This window comes from Eremothecium cymbalariae, chromosome 4 (assembly GCF_000235365.1).
Source record: "Eremothecium cymbalariae DBVPG#7215 chromosome 4, complete sequence".
Taxonomy (NCBI): Eukaryota; Fungi; Ascomycota; class Saccharomycetes; order Saccharomycetales; family Saccharomycetaceae; genus Eremothecium; species Eremothecium cymbalariae.
This window is the reverse complement of record NC_016452.1, coordinates 523,493-537,258: the sequence shown is the minus strand read 5'-3', so window position 1 is coordinate 537,258 and position 13,766 is coordinate 523,493. Positions and strand designations below refer to the sequence as shown.

Below are 13,766 nucleotides of genomic sequence, written 5' to 3'. Positions count from 1 at the left end.
ACTCAAAACTTCCCATCACGTGACAAACCCAGATTGTCCATGTGAAAATTGAAAACTCGTATACTGTGATATGGAATCTGTGAGGAAACTGTTAATTGCTTTTTCTTGATTTTTCACGGCGTCGGTTTCTGTCGTCAATATACCACTACTACTGCCTGGTATGCTACCATTATATATTTAGCATTCGTCTGCAGGTGCAAAGGCCTCAGTGGTATATATCCTGGGGCGGTGTTTCTGGAAGGATCATTTATGAAGTTCTGCAATCGATAGCCAATGAACCTGATAAGGTCTAATTACGATACAGATAGTGACGTTGAATCAGAAATCGAAAGGGAACACGAACAGGAACACGAACAGCTACCCTGTATACCTGACAAAGTGATTTATAGATACCAGAAAGATCCAAAGATGAGTACAAGTTTGTCTCAATTATCTAAGAAAAGAAACTGGTCGGCGTTTGCATTCATTGAGTTCCAATTGACGCAGCAGCAACTTTTCGTGATGAATAATCTCGTGAGGGAAGTTAATGAGACCATGAAGACAGAAAAGGTGTATTTCTCACCTCTTTTTTACGGACGAATGAACGCAGTGAAGCCGCTGCACATTTCTCTTTCACCAACGCTCATGTTTCCTGACCAGCAGTCAATTAGTGATTGGATTCAGGCATTCAAAAGCAAAATAACACAGGATACTACATTGAGACGATTCAATGTTCATTTGCAACCAGAATGGAGTCTTTATCCAAACTTTGATAAGACAGTCTGGTTTTTATCACTGCCGGTCGTGCGAAACTCGGGGCAAGAAGACATATTGCCAAAGATAACAGGTCATTTAAAGACATCTAGTATGGAACATGGTGCGAGTTTCGGACATCTTTCCTTTGAAGAGGTACTCGAAAAGCTCCATTTATCTGTAGCATCCGATCCAAACAACCCCACAAGTGTCAAGTTCCTTCGAAATCAAGACCAGATTGGTCTAGAACACAATCTGTTAAAACTTCAAAAGAGGCTACAAAATGCGAATAGCCTTCTCCAAACCAGCGGCATCGCCCAATTTCAGGTTAAATGTACCGAACTTAAAATCAAACGCGATAACTCAATAATAAGTATACCGTTACCGTACTGAAATCAGTTACGTAGCTTTACATAAGTCATTTGATGCATCTTTTCTTTTCGACAACCTGGGAATAGTCGTCACCAGATGCGTAGGACCTATCTTTGTTTGCTCGAGCATTTCAATAACAAAAGACTTGACCAAAAGTAGAAATATCGACTTTGTTTATATTCTTCCTAATAAAGAAAATGACTATACATGCCTCTGGCGTTATAGTCAGGGCCGTCTTTTAGGTTCATTGAACTTAAATAAACATGCTATCAGATACTTAATGCATGTACTTCAAGTCCTATTGTCATGGTTTGAATGGAGTTATAATTATCGGGTTTTCTGTCCAAGATCGTATAATATTCATATTCTATTTCCCAAGTTGTTTACACATTAAGACTTAAACTTGTGATCGTCCATTTATCTTGAAAGCTTATATTTTAGCAGGGGTAACGAAGCAGGGTGGTGTTCGAGAGGTTTATACTTTGAGCAAGGATTTGTTACTAGATCGGTTTACCATTTCGATCCGATAAGAGTAGTCTTTGGTTGATTTTTTTTAAAAAATAGCAGAGATCAAGCGATATTGAACTGGATAATATGTCAGATCAATGGAACATTGGTCCCATTGGGCAGCTGAATCCCTACCAGGAATTGAGAAGTCCCGCTAAAGCGCGGCCGAGGGGCATGCAATCTGAATCAGCCACTGGGAATGCGGTTAGTGTGGGTACTCAAGACAATACGAATGTAGGTTATTCTGCAAAATCTTGTTCTATGTCTAAGCATGATACGACTATTGGGATTGGGCTAAATGATGCAGTTTATTTTAATGTCGACAGCGCTCAATATGAAGATATTGATGATTTTTTAACTCAGGAACTGAAGGACTTGGATATCCCGTTAGCCCCTAGACTAGATACAATGGGTGTTCCTGATTACAACTACCCCAGAGCAGAACAAGGGGGGAATTCTATGTTGTTGTTTCCTAATGCTTTGGACTGGGCCGCAATTGAGCAGACGGTGCTAGAATCTCCCCCAACAGTGGTACAGACAACGCCCAAGAAATCCCAGAAAAGGGAACCTAGTGGGACTGCAATCTTTGGATTTTCCAATCACAACAAGACCTTGAGCATTGGCCGTACAGTGAGCGGCGACAATACTGGGCTACTATCTGCGGGCGTAGATGTGGTTGATTCAAATAAGAATCCGGAGAGAGGAGAACCCAGAATGCGTGATTTAATATTGAAACAGCAGGAAGAATTGGGTTTAGCATTGGAAAAACAAAAGAAATGAATCGTCAACTGGAAGAACAGCTCAAGATCAATAAGATGCAGCAATTACAGTTGCAGCGGGCTCTAAGTCAACAGAGAACAGCAGTTGAGCAATCGCTGCGGCAAGTGAATGAAACGTCTATTGCAACTCCTATACATCATAATCACCATGATGATTCTATAAGAACCAACTCCCAGTCTAGGTCCAGTATTTACGAACTTCATTCTGCAAATTGCGCTCAAAACCCGGACTTCACTTCTGCTTCTGGTAAATCTACAAATGGTTCTCCAGTTAAAAGGTCGCTGCCCAGGCAAGATACGGACTTGTTGACCTTAATGACCAGTGAACCCTCAGATAAACCATTTGTAGATAGGCCCCCACAAAAGGTGATACCACCAGTTGCCATGGAAAGGCCCTTAATGAAATTCGACAACAATACTCTCAATAGGTCACCCCAGAGTAGTGAATATACCAAAGAATCACTTACCCGAAGTTTGTGTGATATAGAAAATGTTGATGAAGACCCCAGTGGTGCACAAAACCAGTCTATTAGTAAGTCACCAGGAAAACTAGTTTATAGCCCAAATCTCAGTTCTACTCTTCATCAAAACAAACAATCTATAACTTCGACTACATCAATATCTGCCTCGGCAGTTGATGAAAATGATACAGAATCAGTCACTGGTAAACTTCAAAAACCGACGACAATCGGCTTGGGTGTCGACAGATATTACCAATCAAAACCAAAGTTTGTTTTGAGCAGACCACCTTCATTAGGAGGTTTATCTACAATTCCCGGGTCTGTTGCCCGTAATCCGGTCAAAAATAAAGAACCAATATCCCCCCAAGGCTATCCACCTAAATGCTGTTTCCAAAACACACCCATTAAGGATTCACCAAATAGATCCACTCCAATGGCTTCCGCCGAACAAACAGTAAAAGATTACCAAGAGAATCCAAAATTTTTTGAGATAACCAAAAGGACTGAACTTCAGCCACCAAGTATCTCATACCATGGCCATCGCCAGTCATTCTCAGACTCCGGCGACGAACATGAGGGCCTCACATCTGAGTTTGTGCAGGCACAAAGCCCTTCGCCAATTCTTCGATCACAGAGTAGGTTTGAAAATCAATCTCAAACAAATTCCTGTTCGAATAAATTGGGATCTGGTCATCTTCCTGGTTCTGGTATAGGCATGTTCGGCAGTTACAAATACGACTACTATTCTCAGGCAAACCAGGACAATTCAGAGCGATTATCACCTATGAAAAAGGCGAGCAACTTGCCACAGGGAGAAATTGATCAATATATAAAAAAGTTTGAAGACAAAACCTTCCAATGTCTATATCCTGACTGTTCAAAAATTTTTAACAGACGCTACAATATCAGATCACACATCCAAACCCACCTGGAGGATAGACCCTTCAAATGTGATCATCAAGGGTGCACAAAGGCCTTTGTACGTAATCATGATCTCATAAGACACAAGAAAACACATGCTGAAAAGACCTTTGTATGCCCTTGTGGTAAGAGATTCAGCCGCGAGGATGCATTGTTAACTCACAGAACAAGATTAATATGTGTTGGAGGGAAAAAGTTCGACAACATTGTCATAAAAAAATCTCCAAGAAAACGAGGCAGGCCTAAAAAGGATGGGAGCTCCAGTGTTAACAGCAGTCCGGTGAAAGAGGTAATCGCGAGAGACTATAGTGGATCAGTGACATTGATGATGGAGGAACAACTACAAAGACATCTGGATTACCATCATTCGTTGGAAGTTCCTGAGCCCAACCGCAGCATGGACATGCGAACACCGATACCGCCAGCCCTATCAAGTACTACAAGTCCTATGAAACGTACCTCTCCCTCTCCGCTGTTACGATGACTTAACTTTTGCTTCTCGCCTTTCAAAGATGCAGCACACAACATGCATAAAGTCAAATATATGTATATGTATAAATAACCCCATAGAATATATTTTAAACTGGATTATTGGTGTACAATTTAATGCAGGCTGGATTTATTGGCCTTGAATAACTCTCAGCTTCTGGATAGTCTATGAAACTTACGCAGACGAACAAAAATTGTCTAATGAAAGTCCGAACCGTCGTCTAAAATATACGTCCGTATTGGATTTTAAAATTACTAATATTCATCACGTGATATATTCAAGCAAAAAGTGCATCTATATTGACTAATATACACTGATCTAGTAGAATTAATCGCTCATGGGTTCCTATATTCGACACAGTTCAAAGCATCCGACTCTATCAGCTTACTTCATGAGCATACTTCATCATGTGTTTAGGTGTTGGATTGATGCCATTATTAGATGGGCTTGTGTAACACTTAAAGATTCAATGGAACTTTATATAGTTTAAGACTTATTTATTATCTAACAGTACTAAAACTTTTACAACCAATAACTGGGAATAAATCATTGCTTAAAGTCAAGTTTCTAAGATTCCATGGAACGGTATTCATATCAGTTAGTTATTATAAAGGAGATCACGGTTGAATCAACATAAAGTGTCCATCTGAGTGCCCATAGAGAAGCTCTACCCGACCAGAAGATATTTATTAAAGCTTGACAGTTTGTCAATTTGAAGGTGCTGTAGATTAGACTGTAGTGAAAACCCTCTTTTTAGAAGACTTCGTTTCAGCGTCCCGTTGATCATATTCGTCAACAAATTCGAAGTTATGTTTAACATTCCACTGTTGTTTAATGAACTTCAAACCTTCAATGTTGAACCCAAGATCGTCTATATTGCCCTTCAATGCAGCCCGTAGCTTGTCTTTCACTTTGTTAATCTGTAATTTTAATTCCTCATTTTTTTGGGCAATCAACTCTTTATGGTTTATTTTAACCACATATAGGAGGTTCCTACAGATCAACGGTAAATGATTATTCACTAGCTGCTTCTTCTCAATGCTTGCATCAATGAATTTTAAAAATTTTAGCACATAGGAAAATGGAAGTACCAACAAAGCATCTTCTAACTGTGCAGGCTTAATCCTAACCAACGTGTCCATTATGTATTCCTCAGGTAACTTATTTACCGCGATTAAAATGGAATTTGATTGAGGTTTCATAGGCTGATCACCAGATTTGTTTTTATTCCACAATAATAAATTACGGTGGTATTCTTCTTGCGCTTCAAGCTCTGAAATACCCAAATCCAAAGCTTCCATCAATCGTTCACCAGCCTTTAGCGATTCAATTGTTTGTTTATGAACATCTGTCACTTCTGTCACATCTGTATCTTCCTCTGAATTTCTAGCAAATTTCTCATCACTGGCATCGTTCTCTAGAGTACTTAACAACTTCTCTTCGTACTGTTCATCCATTTCCTTCTCTCTTTCTTCCTCCAGGAATACCTGATCTTCTGTCTCTTCCCAAACCCTAATACTACGATCGTGAGAAACAGACACGAAGAATTGACCATCACTAGATAATGCTAACGCCCATACTTCACTTTTGTGAGCAATTAGCTTCTGAATGCAATCGAATTTTACACCATCCCAATACTTGATCACACCATCTTTACCACAACTAAAAAAATTGTGGCTCTGCGGAACAAATTTAACATTCATGATTGCGTCTTGATGGGCAAATAATGACCTGTGACAGTCACCGAAATCCAGGCCCCAAATTTTAATATTTTTGTCTGCAGATGATGTAATGATCAATTTTGAATCATAAGATATGTCTATTGATAATACTGGTAGTTTGTGCCCATACAAGCTTAGGAAAAACTTCATTGAATCCAAAAAGAAGACCTTTACAGTGTTGTCTAATAACGATACCGCTAAAAATCTGTCTTCAGGTGAAATTTTTACAGATAGGATATCTTCACCTAATTCTAGAGTGGTATCATGAACCATCTGCAATCTGGAGTTGTATTTATCAGTGCTCGATGAAATTAGTTCTTTTTCAACTTGGAAGTTCCAGAATTTAACGGTTTTATCTGCAGAGCCCGTAATCAATCTTCTTCCATCACTGGTCAAGTCTAATGACCAAATCGCCGCATCATGAGCAGCCTCCTTATTCTCCAAAACTATGGAAGAGGCTAAGTCGAACAACTGCAACTCTCCACCTCTCGTACCCACGACAACCAAAGTTCCACCAGGCAAAAATTTACAGCACAATGCATAGCCACAATCGAAGGTTCTGATACAGCTTTGAGTCGTAATATTCCAAATTTTTAACATACCATTAGATGCCGCAGCTAATAATTTATTATCTTCGCTGATGTCAATGGAGCGCACATCGGTCCTATGGCCTTGTAATTCGATGGTATATAGTTTGCTAGCAGCCACCTGAGTCGGTTTCTGGTTTTTGTAAGGGATTGAATAATATTCAATGGTGTTATTAGAGGTAGTAAATACTAACTCCAATTTAGATAACGAGCAACGCGTCCATGCAGCAGATTTAAATTTGAATGATGACCTAACAACTTGGAATGGTTGAATAATATCGTTAACGAAGGAGGATTTAATCTTTTCTTGAATTTCATCCTCACTAATACCTTTCTCCTTCAATCTTTTTTCTCTTTTCTTCAATGCTTTAGAAAGCTCTGATGAAGTTCGAATTCTGAAAACTTCCGTAGTCTTATCTGCATTTTGAACATAGAAAAACTTGACCTCATCTGGGTTAGTTACAATCTTAACGTCAACGGATCTTTGTCTGCTTTGTTTCTCATAAATGCCTTTTTCTTTTAATTTAGAACCGTTTTCTCTTTCTAGATCCAATTCCCAAATTTTTAATTCAGAGTCCGCATTCGCTGTCACAACTAAATCATCTGAAATAGCTAGAGACCAACATTCGGTCGTGTGTGCCATATGCGTCTCCACACATTGTTGCGATTTTATATCCCAAACCTTTATCAACCCATCTTTAGAAGTACTAATTAACCAATCATCGTTTTCAAACCAAATACCTGTGATAGAATCTTTATGAGAACGTAATTTACATAGTCCAACCTCACCCACAAGATCCCAAATAATGATATTCGAATCACGAGATCCTGATATTAGCCTTGTACCGGAAGGATCAAACTTCAAAAAGGTAATTGCAGCCGTATGACTGTTGAAAATGATTAACACAGTTTGCGTCTGCATATCCCAGATTTTAATGACACCATCGGCATAACCAGCGGCCAACAAATTGGTCTCGTGATGATATTCTAAATATGCGACTTCTGCTGGTTTTTCATATTTAGCATCAATTGAACCAGGGGGAATAGAATCACTGAGGGTCTTCAACAAGTTCCCAGTCTTGATATCCCAGCAATTGATATTTTCTAGTGAACTAGTTATGATTTGTCCTGGGGATGTCCTGGACCCTTCTGTCGGGATCCAAACACAATTGCTATTCGATGCAATAACACCGAAAAAACTTCGCTGCTCAAATCTCTGGTATGAATTAACCATCTTTAGAGTCCCCACCAGCTGCTGTTATTCCTTTAATTGCTACCTTTTAAGTATGCATATTAGATATTTCTCGAGATGAGATGAGCTTCAAATTTTTTTCGTACAAATTAAAAAAGGAATACTAATAGCTGGATCGCTATTGACGTGAAGACGGAAATGCATGTCATGTATCGAAGACTAATATACATCATATAAATTAAACAGACGATATATATATTAACCTGGTGTGGCCATGATATCCTTAACTGAGACTAGTATAAGTAATTTGAAGGCCTGGATTTAAAATTATTTCTTGTTAGCTTCAGCTATAATTGTATTAGAGGTTGTAGAAGAAGCGGCATTTGAGTTCACATTAGTGGATGCTGCAGTCGGAGACAACTTAGCAGCTTTAGCAGAGGTAATAACTTGCATTTTTTGACCGTATGCAGGGGTAGAATTCCATTTTTTAGTGCTTCTAATTTCATCTGCAGAATAACCGGGTGTTCTGATGTTCCAGTTTCTTTCTAAATGCAATTGAATGTCTCGGACATCAAGGTTATCGGATTTTCTGTGTTTAGCTAATCTGCAAGCAAAACTAGTCACATTTGTGATGAAGTCATCAGCTAAGTCCAATAATAATTCTTCAACATCGCCATCTATGGTGGTTTCGCCATCACCGTCATCTATGCCTACCGATTTCACCAATTCTCTTAATTTTCTTTTTGACATAACTCTTTCGCTGTCCACTTCATAAGGAGGTAGCTTTGTCATGACGGGAGTTGTCAACGCGGCAGCATTCATTGCACTTCCACCTGTTATTGTGGGCCTATTGGACCTATAAGAGACTGATGTTGTTGAGATTGGGGATACGCTTTCCGGTATAGGAATGGAGGGATTCGGTTGTTTAAAAATGACGGGTCTCGCAGCTCCATTACTATTCTGATTTGCTGCAGCATTTACAGGAGTGACTTGAGTAGGAGATCTGCTAATACCACTGTTAGATCTTTGTTGCGGTTGCTGTTTTGATTGTTGTGGGGTAGCAGTGTTGCCCGTATTCACTGAATTGGTTGACACAGGTACGGCTGAATTTGGAGTGCCGACACTGCCGCTTGGTTGAGTTGGAGCAGGCGAACTTGTGGTACCTGTATTGCCAGTATTTGCCCTTTGCTGTTGACTTGTAGCTTGTAAGAATTTTTTCAAGTTCATGTTAGTGGCTGCACATTCAATGTAGAATTTCTTCTTATCTTCCTGAAACTTTTTTGGCAACGTCTGAAACTGAGTATTTAGACTTGTTAGTTTCATTAATAGTTCATTTTTTTTCGATTCCAATTGTCTTACGGTTATCGGCTCGCTTTGCCTATTCTTTATCTCAGTATCTAACACCTCGATATTCTTTTTCAAAAACTCATATTCACCTTTGATATTCTTGGCACTTTCATTAAAAGTCTGAGTTAGTCTTTCATAAGCCTCTCGTTGTTGTGGATTTAGAAGCATCTTGATGTTACTAGCAACAGAAGACGCCGGTCTTTGTTGTTTTAGTTGCTGCTGCTGAGGTTGCTGAGGTTGCTGAGGTTGAGGTTGTGGTGGTGGTTGCTGCTGCTGCTGCTGCTGTGGCTGAGGCTGGCCCGCAGGCAATTGCTGCTGTGGTTGAGCTCCTGTCTGAGCTGTATTCCTCACTCTGAATGCCTGCTGAGCTTGCTGCCTTTGTCTGTTGTATGTTTCATAGATAGCCTTCACTTTTGAGGCCTTCTTCAGCAACTCCAAACCTTCAGGAGTTTGAACGCCAACTCTTTGAGCCTCATCGACTAGTGTGGTAAATTTATAGGCCAATTGTTGCAAAGACGGTGGTGTCAGTTGTGGAACTTGACCATTTCCCTGTTGGCCGTTATTAGACATGGTATCTTATTTTGCTTCTAAAGATATTACTGGTACTGCTGCTTCTGTTAAAGGATAACAACAAAGTTTTCTTTTCCTTTTGCGAAGCAAAAAAGAGAAGCAAAAAACAATGAGAAATATAATACAATCAGATTTGTGTCAACAGCGAGTAGACTGAAACAAAGGCTGTTCAACAGATGCTCAACCTCGTCCTTTCCCTTGTCGTAGTAGTGCTTCGATACTTATTTACTATCTCATCCGGTTGCGTTTGGTTTGGCATTTAACTATCAAATTTCAAAAGAAAATGATGCTGTGATCCAGTGCCGGGTAACATATCATGTCGTATATAACTATATATGCGGTGTGTTATCTCAGAATCCGTTTATCCATTATATTATCCTGATGGCAAGCTTGTATTAGGAGTCAGTATCTTTCCTTTATCCATCCGTAGTATTCATCCATGATCAAGGGCCAAGCGCCCATCTCGCTGTATTCTGAAAGTAGTGTTTTGTCATCAGGAAACTTGAGCGCGAACTTAAAGAGCATGTCCCAGGTGTCTCTGGTAACGAAGTTTGCGTCATTCTGTTCTCGTAAAAAGCGGAACCATGATTCCAGTCTGGTTCTAGGGATCTTTGTAGCAAAGCTATGGTCTAGAAACAGTAGGGTCCAGTAGGAAATGGCTGTGTCGATGCTCAGCTGGCGTCTCTTGCCGTCTACGGCAATGCTGAACGTGTAGCTGTAAATCGTCTTAAAGTAGACGGGGTCTTCATGCAATTTGGTATCAAGAGTGTTCATATATTCACTCATATCGTTTAGGTTGCTGCAGCCCAGATCAGCCCATGTACTAAGAAACTGCTCCTCTTCGATGTCTGCGGTTAAATTCTCAACCTTCAACAATTGTGCTAAACAGATGGTCACGGGATCCTCCAATTGATAACCCAAATCCGTGACGTACTTGATCAATGTATCGGTGTCCATCCGACCATTTTCTGATGCATAGTTTTGAAATGTAGAATACAACTCAGCGTCATAAGTCCGTTCAGTATTCAGGTAGCTCGTGCCCCTGGTGTATAAATCATCCAATGCATAATCTAGAGACCACCGGTTGTCATTTAAAAACTTTTCAGCTGTGGCACGATTCATACTGGTGATAGACATGAACTGTTTGATTTGTTTTCTTTGTCTTGCATTGCTCTGCTCTCGTATTCGCACGATGGTATTAGTAAAAATGTCCTAAATACAGTTCATAAGAACTTGACCAAATTTTAGAAGAGTGGCAACATACCATTATCACTGCTCTGTAGCGTATAACTATCGATCGCTGCGGCCCTTTTGATGATGCTGTGCAGTTTTCGTTGTTACGATAACCTAACATAACCATAAAAGTTCTAAAGGTTAATAATAAACGTTTGGCAAACAAGGCGAACGTTGTAAAATATCAATGCATTTAGTTGATCCATATTGAGCGACACTGCAAACAAAAACCCCTTTTCCATTGGTCATTAACCCAACCCTCTTACTTAATTCTCTCATTTCACCCTCTCTACCCTAATCATTTGGGCCAACTTCACCCTCCAAACTAGTATCTCCAAACCGCATTTCACGGCATGAACACGCACATACAATCTACATAATACCTAATACGAAGTTGACATCGCGGGAAAAACAGCAAACCATAAAGAAGTTGTCATCTTGGTAGGCTCTGTACACCAATCTTACGGTATACGTATCCATAATTCCTTAGGCAGACCCATTTATACTACTGATTATGGTGAATAACGGAGGTTATCATCCCCATCGCACCTTGACGAGAAGTCAGAAATCAACAAAAACTGTGGAAAGAGCGATGAAGATGAATGAAGCAAGTACACAGATATAAACACGAAGCATAAAAGATAAATGACTTACGCAGAGGAGCTTGAAAATTATCACCTGCAATTGATAAGCGCTCTACCTGAGAACGATGAAGCTTTGAGGGATGATTTAGAAAACCTTCTTACATGGATAAATCCGAATGATGACCACAATAACCATCAAATGAGGCTTCCGTCTTTACGGATTAAGAATAGTATTAAGCTGCTAAAGTTGGATGATGCGGAACAAGTGTTTTTATTGCAGCTGTTGCGACAATGGACTCTATCGCAGTTGAGGTATCATTTCTTTCATAATTGGGAATCGCTAATGCAGTACAAAGATATGTTAAGGTTGGAACGATATTACGAGTTTCCATTGAAATATGTCGGATTATTTACCGCTGAAGAACTCAGTAACGAGTTAATTGGTCTAAGGAAGTATTTGTTGAATAGGAATTCCACATTCCGGAATAATATGGAGTCCCGAATTCGTGTATTGATTTTGGAGGAAGATGATTTTGAGATGTCATCCAAGTTATACAAGTGGATGGTACAAGGGTTGGGACACCCAATGGTGAAATTTGTGATTGATTTGTTGACAAATAAGATTGAACTGTTTTGTAAGAGTAGAATGGAGGGCAATGTAGATCAGAAGCATGTGATAGAGGAGGTATTTAATGCTTTTATTGATAAATGTTGGAATCAGTTTATACAACTACTACAATTCCCCAACGAAGATGACCAAGAGTTGAACAATCTAATATATCGATGCTTTGAGAACAAGTTTATTGAGATGAAAACCAAGGAACTCTTTGATGAGATCATACCAAAATTCCCTCTGTCGAAACCGTCGTTGCTTGAAATGAAATCTGTTATAAAAGGCGCAACAGAGGAACTGGACCGGTTAGTTGCCCAAATATGTAACGATTTTCATTCTGAGCTACTAATACCAAGCGTCACTACGATTGAGATATTGTTGTACTATGTCAAGGCAATCAAGTGTTTGATGGTGGTGGACCCCACTGGCCGCTCTATGAATCGCTTCACCTTTAAATTGAAGCCAAAAATCAAAGAGCGATCAGACTTAATAACCACGGTACTCTGTGCCATTCTGGAATTGACCAAAGATGAAATCCATGAGGTTATCTCCAAGAATACCTTGACTGAGAACCCTCAGCTATTAGACCAATTATCAAAGGAGCTTAAAAACAGTACAGCTTTGAATTTCCACTCGGTCACCACAATAAAGAGCAAAGCGGCTATCTATTCAGTCGCACAGGAACGCCAAAACCCCTTGGTGAAGCAGTTTTTGGAATGGACACCTGAACCAGGCCCATTCAACGAAGATATTTCAAAGCTGGGAAACAACGACACTGATGATACCACAGAAACATTGGAATTGCCAAAAGATGTATTGGAGGTAGTCTTCCAAGTTTTCGATTCACCCGAGATTCTAATCAATGAGTTTATAAAATTAATAACCAACCATATGCTTCAAATGGAAGGATATATTTTAAGTGCTAAATGGTCTCAACTGTTAAAAACATTGATGAAAAAGTATTTCAAAAACAACAAGCAAGTACTAAAATCGATATGCGAAGAATCCAACCTAGTCAATGTATTTGTAATGTGGAGTGACTTGGAAAAAAGTGCTTCATTCCAAAACTGGAGTACCAAGCTCCAACTCATTCCTTCAAACGTTTACCCTAAGATAATTTCTTATTTGTATTGGAAAATTAGCAGAAAGAGCCTGTATGGCGACTACAGGATTTCCTCAGCATTGGCCATCATATTCCAACAAATGGAAAAAGCATTCGAAATGAAATCTCCCGGGAGGAAATTGCGTTTCCAAAACGACCAAGGCACCGTGGAGATTGCACTTACTTTTGACGATGGCAGGCATTGGTCAAACAAAGTATCCCTCCCCAAATATACCGTTATTGAATTATTTCAAAAAGTCCCAAGAGGTCTAAGAACTGCTGACATTGTCCAACAAACTGATATGGCCCAGCATCATGTGGAAGCGATTGTACAATATTGGTGCCAGGAGCACGTCTTGTATTCAACCGGAGATGACTGCTATCGTATTCTAGAAAGAGCTGATGTTGCATTTTAATTTCTTTTCAAGTAAACAGCAATTAAGAAAAGGCTGCTGCTACTACTACTATCTAGACATCCTGCATACTCACCCCCTCTGCACACACGGCATAATATATAGATAACACTAATCATGAATAACTACAATGCCAAAACCA

General features: G+C 39.6%; 5 protein-coding genes and 1 further gene across 5 annotated transcripts; 3 read left to right on the top strand and 3 right to left on the bottom strand.

Moving 5' to 3' along the window:
* Nucleotides 1–273: 273 nt before the first annotated feature.
* Nucleotides 274–1,125, top strand: USB1 (phosphoric diester hydrolase; the record flags this gene model as incomplete). The annotated part of the gene is made up of 1 exon (XM_003646090.1): nt 274–1,125. The coding sequence occupies one exon, from the start codon at nt 274–276 to the stop codon at nt 1,123–1,125; it is 852 nt and encodes a 283-aa protein (XP_003646138.1).
* Nucleotides 1,126–1,698: 573 nt separating this feature from the next.
* Nucleotides 1,699–4,256, top strand: Ecym_4256 (the record flags this gene model as incomplete).
* A 734-nt stretch (nt 4,257–4,990) lies between these two features.
* On the bottom strand, nt 4,991–7,804 carry DIP2 (snoRNA-binding rRNA-processing protein DIP2; the record flags this gene model as incomplete). The annotated part of the gene is made up of 1 exon (XM_003646089.1): nt 4,991–7,804. One exon carries the CDS (start codon nt 7,802–7,804, stop codon nt 4,991–4,993), a length of 2,814 nt encoding a protein of 937 aa, XP_003646137.1.
* Nucleotides 7,805–8,089: 285 nt separating this feature from the next.
* On the bottom strand, nt 8,090–9,679 carry TAF12 (Taf12p; the record flags this gene model as incomplete). Its single annotated transcript, XM_003646088.1, has 1 exon — nt 8,090–9,679. The coding sequence occupies one exon, from the start codon at nt 9,677–9,679 to the stop codon at nt 8,090–8,092; it is 1,590 nt and encodes a 529-aa protein (XP_003646136.1).
* A 402-nt stretch (nt 9,680–10,081) lies between these two features.
* Nucleotides 10,082–10,946, bottom strand: DCN1 (NEDD8 ligase DCN1; the record flags this gene model as incomplete). Its single annotated transcript, XM_003646087.1, has 2 exons — nt 10,082–10,855; nt 10,944–10,946. 2 exons carry the CDS (start codon nt 10,944–10,946, stop codon nt 10,082–10,084), a joined length of 777 nt encoding a protein of 258 aa, XP_003646135.1.
* A 611-nt stretch (nt 10,947–11,557) lies between these two features.
* APC2 (anaphase promoting complex subunit 2) lies at nt 11,558–13,627 on the top strand (the record flags this gene model as incomplete). Its single annotated transcript, XM_003646086.1, has 1 exon — nt 11,558–13,627. One exon carries the CDS (start codon nt 11,558–11,560, stop codon nt 13,625–13,627), a length of 2,070 nt encoding a protein of 689 aa, XP_003646134.1.
* Nucleotides 13,628–13,766: the final 139 nt, after the last annotated feature.